This window comes from Budorcas taxicolor, chromosome 5 (genome assembly GCF_023091745.1).
Source record: "Budorcas taxicolor isolate Tak-1 chromosome 5, Takin1.1, whole genome shotgun sequence".
NCBI classification, from domain to species: domain Eukaryota; kingdom Metazoa; phylum Chordata; class Mammalia; order Artiodactyla; family Bovidae; genus Budorcas; species Budorcas taxicolor.
Window position 1 is genome coordinate 75617042 of NC_068914.1, and position 16974 is coordinate 75634015.

General features: G+C 45.4%; 2 protein-coding genes across 7 annotated transcripts in view; both read left to right on the top strand.

The window, feature by feature from the left end:
• KMT2D (lysine methyltransferase 2D) overlaps positions 1-2984 on the top strand; it is a 39526-nt gene extending 36542 nt beyond the window's left edge. For all 5 annotated transcript variants that reach the window (XM_052641239.1, XM_052641243.1, XM_052641241.1 and 2 more), the window contains one exon: positions 108-2984. In XM_052641239.1, coding sequence (XP_052497199.1) covers positions 108-200 — 93 coding nt within the window. In that variant the 3' untranslated portion in view covers positions 201-2984. The remainder of the gene's footprint in view (positions 1-107) is intronic.
• Positions 2985-3188: 204 nt separating this feature from the next.
• PRKAG1 (protein kinase AMP-activated non-catalytic subunit gamma 1) lies at positions 3189-16974 on the top strand. 2 transcript variants are annotated; one of them, XM_052641256.1, is made up of 12 exons: positions 3189-3251; positions 7706-7754; positions 14011-14120; positions 14320-14401; positions 14498-14556; positions 14695-14740; positions 14842-14896; positions 15175-15301; positions 15385-15550; positions 15697-15734; positions 15993-16139; positions 16269-16974. In XM_052641256.1, exons 1-12 carry the CDS (start codon positions 3243-3245, stop codon positions 16371-16373), a joined length of 993 nt encoding a protein of 330 aa, XP_052497216.1. In that variant the 5' UTR covers positions 3189-3242; the 3' UTR covers positions 16374-16974. The 2 variants fall into 2 exon arrangements, with proteins under 2 accessions (XP_052497216.1, XP_052497217.1); XM_052641257.1 differs by lacking the exon at positions 3189-3251 and having other exon boundaries at positions 7725-7754; positions 14013-14120.

Below are 16974 nucleotides of genomic sequence, written 5' to 3' on the forward strand. Positions count from 1 at the left end.
TGACAGAGCAGCTCCCTCTTCTCTGCTGAAAGTCCAGTCCCAAGGCCACTGCCCTCCCCGACTTCCTCTGGCGGACTGGCCTTGATTGTGCCCTCTTCTCTTTCCAGCTGACATATGACTATCAGTTTGATTTTGAGGACGATCAGCACAAGATCCCCTGCCACTGTGGAGCCTGGAATTGTCGGAAATGGATGAACTAAGAAGCTTTGAGGCTACCAGGCAGGGGAGTCCCCCCACCCCCAACCTCTTCCCTGAAAGGGATGAGGGGGAAGAGAGGTAGCAGCCAGAGCCAGGACCCAGGGCTGGGGCTGCCGGCTGACCGGAGCCCCTGGAGCAGGAGGCTGGGGCAGAGGGCCCTAGGCCAAGCCCACCCTGGGCACCAGGGATGACCCTCTTCCCCGCCACCGGCCCCCAGGCTGGCATCTCTGCCCCCAGCTCCAGGAGGGGCCAGACAGAAGCAGCCATTGGGCATCTCAGGTTTGAGGGGGATATGGGCCGGGAACTACCCAGAAGCATCTGGGAGGCAGCAGGGAGGAGGGAGGAGGATGTGTGGCCGGGCCTCACAGCCCTGCTGCTCCCACCGACCTCTCTGGCCCAACTCAAGGCTGCAAAGAGACTTGACTAAGCTTGACAATCCCAAAGGCCGGGTCCCACACCTGGCCCTGCCTGCCGGGTCCTGCCCCCACCCTCACCCCCATCCCCTTCCTTCTCGATCTGTCTCTGTCTCCCTCTTCTCCTCTGTGTTTCTGTCTCTCTATGGGTTGTGTTTCCTTGTTTTCCAATCTGACAAATGCAACATGAATGGGAAAGAGGCGCCCAGCTGCCCAGGAGGGCAAGCCAGGCAAGCCGGGCAAGGAGACCCCGCACCCACACCTACCTCATTTAAGTGTTGGATTTTTTGCTGTTTTGAAATGTGAGACCCTCTCCAAGCCCCCTACTGCCCCAACCCTCTCCCCCACCTCACTGCCCTCTTCTGAGTGGGTGGAAGGGGGGTAGGAGGAAGAAGAAAAAACAACAACAAAAAATCCATCTTTGTTTTTAATTACGGGCATGGGATGGTGGTTGAGGCTAATGATGATGAAGATTGGGGATGACTGGCCCCTAGTTGCTCTAGGACTTCCTTCTCCATCTGGACATGGGGGCAGGAGGGGTGTGCTTAGGACCAGAGTATCTCCCTCCTGTTTTCCCAACCCCATCATGAGCCCATTTGCCCTCCAGCCCCTGGATGGGGTGGGTGGGTGGTAGGGTGAGGGCTATCCCTGAGTGGCATGCCCATACCCAGTGAGGCAGGGTGTGGCCCGGAGCTCCCACTTTCCCTCAGTCACCAAACTGCTGCTGGTCTGGTGAGAAGGGGTGGTGATGTGGGGGTGGGGGAGCTTAGTGTCAGCGCGGGGAGGGTGGGGGGTATTTATCTATTTATACATGGGATTGTACATAGTCTTGTGGGGCATGGGGGAGCCGGCTGGAGGTGAGAACCCTCCCCTCTCCCCCCACCCCCGGGGAGAGCAAATGTAAAACTACTAATTTTTGTGCTTTATATATTCTATATAAATATATCTATTTTCTTTTTACAAAACCAGTTTATAAATGGTAGGGGGGTGTGGGGCGGATACATGGAGCTCCCCTTGTGGGGGAGCCCCCTCCATTACCCAACCTACCGCCCTTTTCCTCACCCCCTCCTCCCCACCCCCTGGCTGTGACTGCTGTAAGGTGGGGGTATAGAGGCTGGGCGATTCCCACCCCCTTTTGTATAGTTGGACTATGTTATAACGCACAAAAGTGAGCTGGCCCCAGGGGGAGCCAGAGGGTAATGGGTTCCCCTGCCTCCCTTTCCTTCCCCTTTCTGCCCAAGCTTGTGCTGCAGTTGAACCTCTTCCTGGGGGTAGGGGTAGGTCAGGGGGTGGGTGAGGCCCCAGACCCCTCTCTGGTAGGGAGCCATGGGGATGAAGATGAAGCTTATATGCAGTTCTCTCCTAGGGGCTGTGGGCAAAGGGCATTTTGTAATTAATATTTTCAAGAATCAAATGTCTGGAGTGTGGGGGTGGGCTTGGTGGTGGTGTATGGGTGGGCCTGCTGGAGGGGGAGCACGGTCGCTGTTGTGATTTTAGGTTTGTTTTTGTTTGTTTTTGAATTTGGGGGGTTGCGGATTGATGGGGGTAGGGAAATTTTTTTTTTTTAAGCTGCTTCCTCAACTGTTTCAAGCTGCAAATGTTTAAGAGAATAACATCCCCCACCCCCACAGAAACCACTGTAATGAGATCACAGTGGGGAGACTGGGCTTCTGCCCCCATAGCCATTGGATGTTCCTTTTCCAAGAGCAGAAGGTCTAGGTTACAGGGAAGGGGAGACTGGCTCCTGCCAGTCAGGCTCTGACTGGGGCTTGGGCCCTGGGATTGGGAAAAGGGGATGGGGCAGACTTTGTAAGCATATGCTAGGTATCTGATAGTCCTGTAGAATTTAGTGAAGAAACCTTATACAGTTTTTAATTTTTATATAAACTAACTCAGACCCAAGCTACAAGGTTGGAATTTTGGTTGTTGGTTTTTTTTTAAGTACCCCGCCTGTATAATTGCATCAGAATTCCCTCCCTCCCCCTCGCCCCCCCCCATGTTTGTACTTTGGGTTGGTTTACACTTGCACATATTCAGTTTTCAGTTTTTTCCCATTTATGGTCTTCTCCCCTCACCTCCAGGACCCTCCCCCTTTTTAAAAAATAAATTTCTGACAAGTGTGAATCCCGTGAAGACTTTATTTTGTGTTGTGTGTATCCTGTACAGCAAGGTTGGTCCTTCGTAACAACGGATGAAATGATTCCCTTTTTTAAAGCGCCCTCTCTCCCTCCAACCCCAGCGCCCCTGTCCTTGGCATGTTTTGTATCAGCGAACATTCTGAACTGTACATAATTTATGTTGCAAGAGGCAAAGGGCAAGTTTTGGATTTTGCTTCTTCCGAGTTTGTTTTTAAACGACAAATAAAAAAAAGAACATTTTAAATACAAGCGACTCCGTCCCGTCACCCTCGCCGTCGGTGGGATCAGTGAGGTCTGAGTGGACCCGGGGAGGGCGGTTTCCGAGGCCAGGACACACCGGAAGGGTGAGCTCCCCGCTTTCCACCCTTGGCTTGCGTAGGTTCTGACGTTGGCGGAAGTGCGTCGCGGTACCGGACGTGGGGCGGGGCTTTCTCCGCCCCCTTGCCCCGGGCCAGCTTCCTAAAGCGAAAGAACCCAGCCGGCGTCTCTCGCGATGGAGGCGGTGAGGAGCGCGGGAAGGTGGCGGGAGGCGGGGGTGCGCTGTGGAGCCCGAGACCCCAGTCAGGGGACTGGGGAACCGGGGCCGGCGCTGGTGCCCAGTCAACGAGAAGTAGGGTGTCTGTCCTAGACCGTGACCCTGCTCCTCCGCTCTTTCGCTGAGCGCATCTCAGCGACTGGGCCGCGCCGCTGCCTGCCTTCGGTCCACGGTACTTTAAGCCCGAGCGGGCAATGACTCCTGCCTCCCTCCTTGAAACCCACGCACTCCCTGGCGATCTCGGACCTCCTCCTCATTTAGCACCTCAAGCCCTTCAGAGGTTTGCCTGAGAGAGAAGGGTCGTGAGCCAGCTTTCCTAGATGAAGCAGGGGGTTCCAAGGGACCCCCGCTTGCAGGTAGCACCTGGTCCACAGTTTTCCGAGTGTGATCCATAGAATCTTCGGCAGGAGGGACGTCTGAAAGACCTTTATACTGCTTTGAGGTGTTCAGCGAGATAACAGCCTTAATAAGACTGAAAAGTGGGGTTTCCCTCAAGGAGGGAATCTTCCAGTGTTAGAGGCCACTGTGTCCCTGATCTAGTTTAGGTCATGCCCTGCTCTGCGATTCTAAGCAGGTGTGTTGGCCTATCTCCTTCTTGGGAGCAGGCATTGACAGATTGTGGCAGGGCCCTCCCAGAGTTGCTGCAGGTCCCCTACTATCTCTTTGTACCTCTCCTCACTCTCAGGAGCCTTGGTCTGGCACTCTGGAACTCTTCCCATTCTCTTCCTTCCTTCCATGTATTCTTTGTCAAACAGAGTAGCTCTTCCTCTCCTGGTTTTTATCATCTCCTACTGTAGTTGTATGACGGCTGCAGGTTCACCTTTCTCTCCATCAGTTACGTGCCCAGAGTAATTCCCTTATTGTGCTCTTTCTCTGCGTGCAGAGAGGTCATGTCCCTCAGATTATAAAGAAGAAATCAAGCCAAAGTAAAGTGATTTTCAATTGGTCACCCAGGCAAGGGAGTAAGTTCTTATAGATTAGGAGAATTTTGAGCAAAAATAAAAGGTCTTATTCCATTATATTCAAAATGATGTTATTTTTTACTTATAAATTATTATGGCTTACAAAGCATTTTTGTATGGATTTTCTAATTTAGCCATATTTTATGTACTGGATTAGAAGTTTCTTGGAATAGAAATTGTTCTAAAAAGAAAAAAAAGCGGGGGGAGTACACTGGCAGTCCAGTGGTTAGGACTTAACCTTTTCATGGCTAGAACCTGGGTTCGATTGCTGGTGGGGGAATTAAGATACCACAGGCCACGTGGTGCAGCTGATAAATAAATAAAATGAAGAAAAAAAGAAAAACCCCACTTTGAAAATGCTTAGCCTAGCTGCAGTGGAGGAAGGGTAAGTCAGTGACAGCTGTTATTTAAGGTAGACTGTAGTGAATGCTATCATTAAGATGCAAAAAAAGGACTGTGGCAGCATAAGGGAGGGAGAAATTACTCTCAGCCCACAAGAGGGCATTGCGGGTTGAGAGAACAGTGTGAGCAAGGGCATAGAAACGGGTGTGTAGCGATTAACTGGGGGTCAGCCAGTGGCTGATGTTGCTGGAGCTTTGGATTTTGGTTATAGTTGGAGAAAAGACTGGGAAAGTAGGTTGAGGTCAGGTTGAAGATACTGCATACCACATTAAGTTTGAACTTTGTTTTGTAATAAGGCGACCCATGGAAGATTTGGGGCTTCCCAGGTGGTGCTAGTGGTAAAGAACTTGCCTGCCAATGCAGGAGACACAAGAGACACAAGTTCAATCCTTGGTCAGGAAAATCCCCTGGAATAGTAATGACAACCACACCAGTATTCTTGCCTGGAAAATGCCATGGACAGAGGAGCCTAGCAGGCTACAGTCCATGGGGTTGCAAAAAGTCAGACATGACAGTGCACGCACACACGCACACACACAGAAGATTTATGAGCAAGGTAGTGAGTGTACTTTAAGAATATTCCTAGTGACTTTCTGTAAATGGAGGAGCTACGTCAGAGAGTAGTGAGTTCTTGGTTCCTGGAGTTGAAGTTCCCTTCCAAGTTTCTGAGATGCCTGGGGAGAGGACTTAGTGACAGCATGAAAGACGAATTGAAGAGGAAATAGATTTCCTCTTCTCTTAAACTGTCAGGGATAACAGTTTAGAGAATGTTGCAGAAATGTGATGTAAGAGGCTATGTTAAAGCTGTGAAAGTGGAAAGGAGCGAGATGGATTTGAGGCAATTATTTCTAGCATAGCAGCTTAGTTAATAGACATTAAGGACAAGTTTAGGTCACACCCTGCTCTATCATTCTAAGCAGGCATGTTAGGATAGCTCATTTTTGGAGAAATCAAGACCACAGTTCAGGTACCTGGGAAGAGAGCAATGCAAAAGCAGAGGTCGGAACCATAGTTAATAGGATTGGAGGGACAGATGCTGTTCTATCTTGTATTGAAGCATTTGAGGAGTCTCTGTGACATCTATGGTGGTCCAGCAAACAACTGGAAAGGTGGATCAGGAGTTTGGAAGAAATTGTGAGTCTTGTAGCAGATATAGGGTGTGTCTCTGTGGCAACCCACTCCAGTACTCTTGCCTGGAAAATCCCACGGACGGAGGAACCTGGTAGGCTGCAGTCCATGGGGTCGCTAGGAGTCGGACACGAATGAGTGGCTTCACTTTCCCTTTTCACTTTCATGCACTGGAGAAGGAAATGGCAACCCACTCCAGTGTTCTTGCCTGGAGAATCTCGGACGGGGGAGCCTGGTGGGCTGCCATCTATGGGGTTGCACAGAGTCGGACACGACTGAAGCGACCTAGCAACAACAACTTATGTAGTACAGTAGTCTCAAGTCCCCTGTGTTATTAAATGTAGAGAGAGTAGACATAATTGCCCCACTCCTGTGTGGAGAAATAGGTGGAAAGAAAGTCATGCAGTTGTATCTGACTCTTATGTAGATATCTATGTCTCTGTTTAGCTGTATGTCTCTTTTCTGTCTCTGTAATGTAGTCTTAGATCTCTCTGTGCATATCAGTGTGAATCATTACCAGTTTGAGTGTTAAAAAGCAAAACACTTGAGAATTATATGCAAACCCACATGCTAGGTGATATGAGAGAAAGATACAAAGAAGTGTAAGATAGTTTCAGGCTTCTAGCAATTTACAGTCTGTTTAGATAGATAATGAACAAAATAACTGTAGCACAGTGAAGTAAGTAAGTATCATATGGTGGGTACAATAATTTCTACAGAAGTCACTGTTTCTGTTTCTTTGTATAGATCTTTGTGAGACTGCTTTACTGCTAAACAGTCCTCTCTCCCACTTATAAATGATGAGGCTGTTGTTCCGATAGCTATGCCAAAATGCCAGGCCATGATGAAAGTCTTATGCAGCCTAGAGAGAAGAGAGGGAGATTACCCCCCTGCCCCCACCCTGGCCTATTAGAGGAGGGAAATTTAGAGCTCTCCAACCAGCTTGACCCTGTTTACCAGCCAACCTCCCAGGTTCAAGCTAAGGCCTTTAAATTCATGTTAAGACTGCAGCTGTGGACTTTACTGTGTCCACAGTAAAGTCACTGTGAAGTGTGACTTTAAGATACTTTGGGAATATTACCCAAAAAGAGCAAATAGAGTCAAAACTATTGATTCCAGCAGACAAAAATGATCATGATCTCTCCTGGGTTCCTAGATAACAATGAAATTTCTAAATGTTCCCACTTGAGGGAGCACTGAGATGCTCTGAAGGTTTCTGTGTATTCAGAGCACTTTCTAATCTCAGACTGTCATAAACAAGGAAACTTGGAAAACCAGCCCCCTCTGGGCTATAGCAGCCTTTGACTCACAAGGGTGTTGAGAGGACTCAGTTCCCTGGTTTCAGAACATTTATCCTTCTCATCTACCCCTCAGTCATTCAAACTTTGATCCTTCCTGACAGTCAGCTGCTGGGACCCTCCCCAGATGCGGCCCTCTCTCGTGGTAAGCTGTATGTCAGTGACTCGGGTGCCTACACCTACACTTAGTGACTATTTGAAGGAAAGCAGTGTTGTCTCTCCAGCTTCCATATTTTTATAAATAGGTCTGTGAAAGTCTTGTGGGGCCAACTTTAAGCTCATATTTTCTAGTGTCAGCTTTTAAGTCCTAAATGTTTCATTAGCCAGTGTAGTATATAAGACCATGAGCTTTGGAACGACACAGACCTGTATTCAGATCCCCATTTCACCCCTTGCCAGCCATGGGCAGTTTGCTTAATATTTCTTGAACCTCAGTTTCCTAATCTGTGAAAATAAGGCTGATAATAGTATTCACCTCAGGGTTATAAAGATTAAATGAGATAATATTGCTAAAGGACCTTGTAGTGCTTTAAAGGAAGTCATTAGTTCACCAGCCCTTCCCTGAATGTTGCCAGGCTCAAATGGATGGAGCCTAAGATAGGCTGAATCTTTGTTTCTCTTGTCTTTCCAGGTCCCTTCTTCAGATAGCTACCCAGCTGTGGAAAATGAGCATCTTCAAGGTAAGTTTACTGAGGAAAGGAAACTGGTATGAAAACAATAGCCTGATCCTAATTCGTATTCAGCAGTGCTTTTGAATTTTCCCCAGAGTCTTCCCTGGGAAAATCAAGGCTGGGCCAGATAATGTGCCAAACTACATAAATCAGGAACAAGTGATTTTCCAAGATCACCTAAGAATAAATGTTGGGCAGGGTGAGGATGATTAATATCTTCAGTCATCAGACCACTTGAGAGAAACTTTTGAGGTACAGGGAGAACTTTCATAGGCAACTCTGGGCTGGCTAACCATGTTTGAAGTCCCTGGTATGTTCTGAGTAGCCCAAACAATGCCACTAGGATTTTATCATCCAGTGATCTCACTAAACCCCCTGAGTATACACAAGAAATTATAGAAAGGACTTGAAAACCCTTAGAACTAATCCAGAAATAGAGGCACTAAACCCTAAAATTCAGGGCACAGGAGAAGGGAATTCCAGCATCTGCCCAAATACCTGGTTAGAGCAGGGTGGTCCAACCCGGTCATCTGGAAAGAAGCAAAATTATAGGCATCTCTGGTAAAGGGTTTTGCCCAGGAACACTCAGTCTTTCTCAGACATGTTTATTGCATTAGGAGTACATACTTTCTCAGAGGATTAAAATATGGGATGAGACTCTGGGATATATTATTAAAGGTCTGTGAGTTCTCCACAAGAATTTTTAAATGTTCTATTTTCATGTCATTAGTATCCAAAAAAGTTGATATAGTCATATTTTGAATTACCTGGATGATTCTTTATAATTGATGACTGCACCGTGATGTCAATGCTTATTTTGTGTTTCTGAGTGCATCTGCATTAGCATCAACTGAGGCAGGGGTAAGAAACTCAAATTGTCTACATGGATCAAGTAGTGACGTGGGTTGCATATGATTACAATAACCTGTGGTTCTCGTTGCATCTAAAAGGAGGCAGCAACTAACCTAGTCTGGTTAATTGCTGCTCTTCAGGAATTCAAGACCTAGTTTTGTCAGATCTTCTGATTATGAAAAGAAGCTGAGAATTTGGATTCTTATAAATCTCCAGAATTGTGTAATTGGGCAGCTAATTTTAATTATTTAAATTAATTATTTAAATACTGTGAAAACCAAACCAAATATGTTTGCAGGCCTGTAGCCTGTAATATTATTTAACTATCATTGTAGCATGTCTTGAACTGGTGTCAAAAGACACGTTCTTGGGAGTCTGTGAGTTTTCAAATTTGCTGAACAATGGTGGCCTTCCAGTTAGAGATGGTGGGTTTAATACATGTATCTACTTTTGTTCCTTCACAAAAAGCCACTAAAGCCACCATGAAGGAATTATTCTTGAAAGTACAAAAACCATCAAAATAGGGAGAACAAGCAAGGAGACAATGGCAATGAATTTTTGGAAGCTGGAAAGCAGACAGAAGAGTGGTAAATGCCTTAGCATACCTGAGAAAACTCAACTGTAACTAGCAGAGGGGAAAGCCCAGAAGTGCCACAGGTCGAAGGAGGAGTCACATCCCAAGACTTCCTACCCCACTAAGGGCAGCTGGAAAACGGCCCATCCTAACTTTGGCACAGACTGGAGGTACAGAAAGGGGCTGAGGTACTGTGCTGAAAACATGAGCGTGAGGTGAACTATACTGGATGCTGAGACCCTAGTCCTTTTCCCCCACTCAGTTTTCAGAATGCTGATAGAAAAGACTTCATCCTCAAGCACAAAGTCAAATGAATAATCCTTTTCTTCAGAATCCCACTGAAGGAAAAACCTAAAAATATAAGTACTGACTGTTCCCCATCTAAATGGTTCACAGTTAACAAGGCTCATCTACACAGATAAAGCTTCTAATCAGCTTTAAAGACTCCATTCTTAAAATATGGTTTGAATCCTCCTTTAAACCAAGGATTACCAGACATCTAAAGAAAGCCTCTAATGCGAAAAGACTGATCCAGACTGTCCCCCCAAATGAAGAAGAAAAAAGAAAAAGATAAACAGGAAAAAAAGCAACAGCAGGAAAAGTCAATGCATAAAGAACACTTTAAAAACTAACGTTAATACTTACTCAAAGAACATATTTCCACCATGAAGCAAGTATAGGATGCAATTTTTTAAAGAAAAGGAATGTTCAGAAAAGAAAAAAGGAGCTCTTACAAATTAAAAATATAACAGCAAAAGTGTTAAACTAAGTAGGAGGTTTGGAAGATCAAGTTGAAGAAATCTCTCATAAAGTAAGAATTAAAAATCAAAGTGAACTCACAGACATAGAAAATAAACTTATGGTTACCAAAGGAGAAAGAAGGGGGATAAATTAGGAGTATAGGATTAGCAGATACAAACTACTATATATATAAAAGAAACAACAAGGTCCTACTGTATAGCACAAGGAACTATATTTGGTATCTTGTAATAAACTATAATGAAAAAGGAAAAAAGTGAAAAAAGAGGAAATAGAAAAAAGAAACAGTGGTTAGTACCTCCTTATCCTTGGAGGATACATTACAAGACTCCCGGTGGATGCCTGAAACCACAGATAGTATTAAACTGTATATATAATTTTTTTCCTGTATATCCTGACTTATATACATACATACCTATGAGTGTAATGACTTATATACATACATACCTATGAGTGTATGCATGCTAAGTTGCTTCAGTCGTGTCTGACTCTGCGACAATATGGACTATGTAGCCTGCCATACTTCTCTGTCCAAGGGATTCTCCAGGCAAGAATACTGAAGTGGATTCCCATGCCCTCCTCGGGGAGGCTCTTCCCTGCCCAGGGATGAACCCACATCTTTTGTGTCTCCTTCATTGACAGGCGAGTTCTTTACCACTAGTACCACCTGGGAAGCCCCGTGTATACCTATGATAAAGTTTAATTTACAAATTAGGCACAATAAGAGATTAACAACAACAATAATAAAATAGAACAATGATAACAGTATACTAAGAGTTATGTGAATGTAGTTGGTCAGTCTAATAAGAATAAGGTGTATGTGTGCTCATTCGTGTCTGACTCTTTGTGACCCCACGGACTATAGCCTGCCAGGCTCCTCTGTCCAAGGAATTTTCCAGGCAAGAATACTGGAGTGAGTTGCCATTTCCTGCTCCCGGGGATCTTCCCAACCCAGGGATCAAACCTGCGTCTCTCAGTCTGTCTACCTCTAAATATCTTACTGTACAAACATAATACCTTTCACATCTTGACTAAGCACTTTTCACACACTGACCCTATAACTTTTGCAATTGAGTTGCAACAGCAAAACTAGCATGATTTCCTGTTTCTTCTCAGTTTCACAGATGGCAGATTCATTTCTACCATAGATCTTAGCAACCTCAGCATATGATTGTTTTTCTTGGCCTTATTAAGTTGAGAACTTTCACCTTTTCACTTATAGGAAGCATTCTAGGTTTTAGGACTTCCCTGGTGGCTCAGTAGTAAAGAATCCGCCTACTGTGCAGGAAATGGGTTCGATCCCTGGGTTGGACACCACTGAGCGACTCATCACACACACACACACACACAGCACTAGGGCTTCAATTTTACATATGCTTTATGGCCAATTAGTAAATAAAATAAGGGTTTGTTATTGTTAGTCACTAAACTAGTGCCAGACTTTGCAACCCCAGGGACTGTAGCCTGCCAGGCTCCTCTGTGCATGAGATTTCCCAGGCAAGAATACTAGAATGGGTTACCATTTCCTTCTCCAAGAAACTCGGAGTCTTAACTACTAGGCCATCAGAGACGTCCTCCAAAATAAGGGTTACTTGCACACAAGCACAGCGATAACATCCATGACAGTCTGATCACTGAGAGAGCTACTAATGAGTAGTGGATGGGATATGCTGGACAAAGGGATGATTGCCTCCCAGGGTTGGAACTGAGCTGAATAGCAAGAGATTTCATCACGCTGCTCAGGATGCCACACAATTGAAAACTTACGAATTGCTTGTTTCTGGAATTTTCTATTTAATATTCAGACAAGGTTTGATTATGGGTAACTGAAACGGTAGAAAGTAAAACCCTGGATTAGGTGAGTGGGGCAGGGGGAACTACTGTGTTTTAAAAACAACAAAAACAAACGTTAAGGGTTAGTTTTGGAAGTCCAAATAATAGGAGTTACAGAAAGAGAAAAATGACAACACAGAGGGAAGGAAACAATCAAGGAAGTAATTCAAGAACATTTCCTAGAACTGAAGAACATTAGTTTTCACATTGAAAGAACTCGTTGAATATTTAGCACAACGGGTGAAATTCACCCCCCCCCTCCCCGCCAAAGCACAATCATCATAAAATTTCAGAACACCGAACAAAGAGAAGATCCTGAGTTTCCAGAGAGAAAATAACAAGACATATACAAAGAATCAGAAGGGCCTAGGACCCCAAACTCTCAATAACACCAGAAGCTTAGAAGGCAATGAAGCAGTGCCCTCAATATTCTGCAGGAAAATAAAGTTCAACCTAGAATTCTGTAGCCAGACACATTTAAATCAAAGATGAGGGTAACATAGAGATGTCTGCAGGGTGCAAGATCTCAAAAAATTTACCTCCCCTGCACCCTTTCTCAGGAAGCTACTGGAAAATGTGCTTCACCAAAACAAGGGAATAATCAAAAAAGGAAATCATGGGATACAGGACACAAGAGTGCAAATGCAGGAGAGACGTGAAAGGGGTCCCAGGACGGAAATGAAGGGAGATCTCAAGATGACAGAAGTTCGCGGCAGGCAAACCAGCCCAGATTTGAGCAGGTCAGAAGGCTCCAGAGAGACTTCTTTGGGTAGTTAAATTGATAGACTATCCCATGCTTCTGAACTTCTTGAAAGAAGACTTAAACAATTGGTAAGGAGTTTGAGGATTGAATTAGTTATAAGTACTAAACAGAGAGAACTAAGCAAACAAAAAGACAGTTATTAACTCCAAGGAAAATAAAGTTGTGAAGAAAAAAAAAATCAGACTTTACTACTTGAGGTAGCTCAGAATAATGAATATTCAGTCAAATTATTTAAATACTGATGTAATTTAACTTCTGGGAGAATGGAGAGTTAGGAGGTACAGGTTTATAATGAGGTCCTGGTAGGAAATAGAATTGAAAATTTTCATCTTCCTCATATGATAATAGAGAGTGCCTGTCATCTTCCTTGCATGATAATAGTTAATGCCTAAAAGTGAAAAAAAAAAAGGTAGCAATATAAGCATATTATTTATAGACATAGAAATAAGTACCAAAATAATCAGCTAACGAGGTTTCATCTCTGGAGAGGGGTGGAAGGAGGTGGGTGCTAGGAACTGCAGTTTTTCTTAACAAAATTATAGAACTATTTGACTCTCTAAACTGTGTACCTATATAACTTTGGTAAAAAAATTAAAAATAAAAAATCAACTGATAAGGATTTAAGAGCATCTAAGAACTTTGGAATCACGTAGGTCTGTGTTTCAGCCTTTCTCGTTACTGATGATATGACGTTGAGCAGTTTTTGTTTTATGTCTTTCTGTCTGTTTTCTCAGATGAAAAATGACAATATTTGCCTTACAGATTAAATGACGTAATATTTTTAGATATACAAGCATACCATGTAGCACATTTGGGCTGTTCTTTTGGGGGTGCTGCTCTAATAGAACAAGCAGTTAAAGTCAGAGGAATGGAAAGGCAAACACAGCCATTGTCTAGAGTAGGTGGGGTGATCTCTGATTCACACAGTCATCCCAAGATGGACTCTCAGGTTGTTTGCGGCCAGGTCAGTTGAGCACTGAGCTCTAACTTAGTGCTGTTCTAAAATGGCCTACCTTGGACCATGACTTCCTCATCTGTGAGTCTAACAAGAATTTTAAGAAGTTTACTTCTTGGATTTTAAGAAGCTTAATTACATTTTAATTGAGAAAGAGAACAAGTGAAAATGTGCTAAATATATGAGTAGGAAAATGAGTTAAAGGTGAGAAAAAAAAAAACTTTTAGACTAGAACAGGTTAATGAAAGTTTTATAGATTTTGTTTTAGTCAGCCATCTTTTGCCTAAGGAGCCAATAGATACAGTTCTTCCTGGGGGTGAAGTTGGATCAAATGGTTTCTAAGGAGTTTATCCAGGTTTTGTGGGAACAATAGCAACAAAACAGAAGATCTGTTCCTGTTGTCCTTTATAAGGGGGCCTTATAAATCATGCTGTAGATATCTGAGCAACTACCACACTTTTATTTTCTGCCTCTTTTGATTGTGAGTTGTTGCATGGGAGGAAGCTACTAACTATCTCACCCTATGTAGAGACTCCGGAATCCAACAATAGCGTGTATACTTCCTTCATGAAGTCTCATCGCTGCTATGACCTGATTCCCACAAGCTCAAAACTGGTTGTATTTGATACTTCCCTTCAGGTGGGTGAAATCCTCTTTTCCCTTACCCCTTCCTCGGAGCCTCTGGTTCAATACCTCTCATCCTACCTCATCCCAAGGGTGATAAGCTTGTCCTTCTATGTGGTTAGGCTCCCATTTTCCCCAGCGTACCCAACCCCTGTTCTTTTCTAGCCCTGCTTCCTGTGAATTTTCCTTTGTGGTTATTACTCTTTCACTACAGGTAAAGAAAGCTTTCTTTGCTTTGGTGACTAATGGTGTCCGGGCTGCCCCTTTGTGGGATAGTAAGAAGCAGAGTTTTGTGGGTAAGCAGTTTTTGGAACACTGTTTTATTGGTATCTTGTACTGGGCATGGAGAGAAGCTTTTGAGCAGTGCTGAGGGCTGTTATCTTGGCCTCTAGGCATGCTGACCATCACTGATTTCATCAATATCCTGCACCGCTACTATAAATCAGCCTTGGTAAGGCTCCTGAACCCATGACCAAAACCACTTTCCCTGCCCAGAGTCCCTCACTCTCATTTCCTTTCTTCCAAGCAAACTACAAGGGGTTAATAAAGCGGCGAGATCAAGTCTTAGGTTTGTTGCCTCTGCTTTCAGGTGCAGATCTATGAGCTGGAAGAACACAAGATAGAAACTTGGAGAGGTATGTGGAGAGCGAGGGCTGTGAAAGGATAAAGGGATGGAGAGTTTCCTGGGAAACAGTTTTTCATGGTAATACTTTGTGAACCTCCCTTTTCCCTTCAGAGGTGTACCTACAGGACTCCTTTAAGCCACTTGTCTGCATTTCTCCTAACGCCAGGTGAGTTCCACCTATCCATTTGTCTGGAAGGGGAAAGAGCCTTGCCATCAGCATAGCTAAGGCCCTAGATACCCAAAGAGCCAGGAACAGAAGAGAAAAAAGACACTCCTCCCAAACACACACACATGCACACACACGCACGCACATTCTTTAGGTCTGGTCTAAACCCCCTGCTCTTCTCCCTTAACCACCTGTTTGTAAGCACACTCTAAAGAGCTACTTCAGCACCCTCAGGCCCACCACTGTGGAACTTATCGTTAATCCCTACCTTCCCACAGCTTGTTTGATGCTGTCTCTTCATTAATTCGCAACAAGATCCACAGGCTGCCAGTTATTGACCCGGAATCAGGCAACACCTTGTACATCCTCACCCACAAGCGCATCCTCAAGTTCCTCAAGTTATTTGTAAGTGCTCCTCAGCCCAGTTTTTACTTCTTATATACTGGTTGGGCCTTGAAAAAAATTCAAGGTGATGGTTATTTCCTCAGATCACCGAGTTCCCCAAGCCAGAGTTCATGTCTAAGTCTCTGGAAGAGCTACAGATTGGTACCTATGCCAACATTGCTATGGTCCGCACCACCACCCCTGTGTACGTGGCTCTGGGCATCTTTGTACAGCACCGAGTCTCAGCCCTGCCAGTGGTGGATGAGAAAGGTGAGGGATCGGGCACAGGGAGGAGGGCTCCAGGGAGGCTGTGGGAAAATCTGCTGTCCCCTCAGCTCAGCCCGGAAGGTGGTTCTGTAGGCAGGGGGAGCCGTGGATGCCAGATCCTCCTTGCTGAGCTGCCTCTGTCCCCCTAGGGCGTGTGGTGGACATCTACTCCAAGTTTGATGTTATCGTGAGTGATTGTGGGGGCGGGGTTGGGAGGTAGGGAAAGGGGTGGGGTGTTGAATGTGGAGAGGGAGAAGAGTCTCTTCTGGGACCTAAGGGTTTTAGAAGCTTCCAAGCTTTCAAATTCTGTTTGAAAAGGAATTGAATGAGCTGGGCGTGGCTTGTGGGCATGGCTGACACCTACTTGAAATCACTCTGAGGTGGGGTGGGCTCAGGGTTTGGGACTCCCTTGCTTCCCTGCATGAATCTTCCTCTCTCTCCCCAGAACCTGGCAGCAGAAAAGACCTACAACAACCTAGATGTGTCAGTGACCAAAGCCCTGCAACACCGATCACATTACTTTGAGGGTGTTCTCAAGTGCTACCTGCATGAGACTCTGGAAGCCATCATCAACAGGCTGGTAGAAGCAGAGGTAGGGGCCCAGCAGTCCAGAAGGAGCTGGGGGAGCAGCTCGGGTTTGGCATGGAGGATGGGGACTGAAGGGCTCACCTTAACTGAGGCTGGCACTAAACATCCCTTTCTCCCTCCTGGCTCTGTGCAGGTTCACCGACTTGTAGTGGTGGATGAGAATGATGTGGTCAAGGGGATTGTATCCCTGTCTGACATCTTGCAGGCGCTGGTGCTCACAGGCGGAGAGAAGCCCTGAGCCAGGGGAAGGGGTCGTGCAGCACCAGGGCATATGCCCCACTCACTGCCTGCCCAAAGCTCTGGGAACCACAGATGAGACCTTTAGAGAATTGTGACTGTTCCCTGCCCAGGAGCCCCCTACCCTTCTACATGGGAGGAGGGAACATGTTGGGAAGGAAGGAAAATGGATTTTTAGCTCTCCTTATCCTCACCTAGCCCATCCTAGCCCCTTTCTTTTTAGACATAGCCCCCTTTCTGAGTGACCTATGGACTCTGTGCTCCTCAGGCAAATCCTGATCTCTAAGAGATCCCCAGACCTCACCCAGCCTTTGCCTCTGTCCCTGACTCCACCCTAAGAAAATAGGCACAACAGGACTCTGCATAAAGATGTTTTTATTCATCATGTTTCATGCTGTATGGAGGAGGCTGGGTCCATGTAGTGGCATTTCTTCCTCTAATGGGAGTGGGGAGGATCATGGGGAGGAGGACCCTTGGCTTCCTGTGCTGTGTGCATATGAAAGGAGATGAGAGTTGCAGGGAGGAGGAGGGCAGAGTGGTTAGCTGAGGTTATTGCTTTTCCTGGCAAACCTAATTAAAATGACAGGAGCCTCTTCATGGTA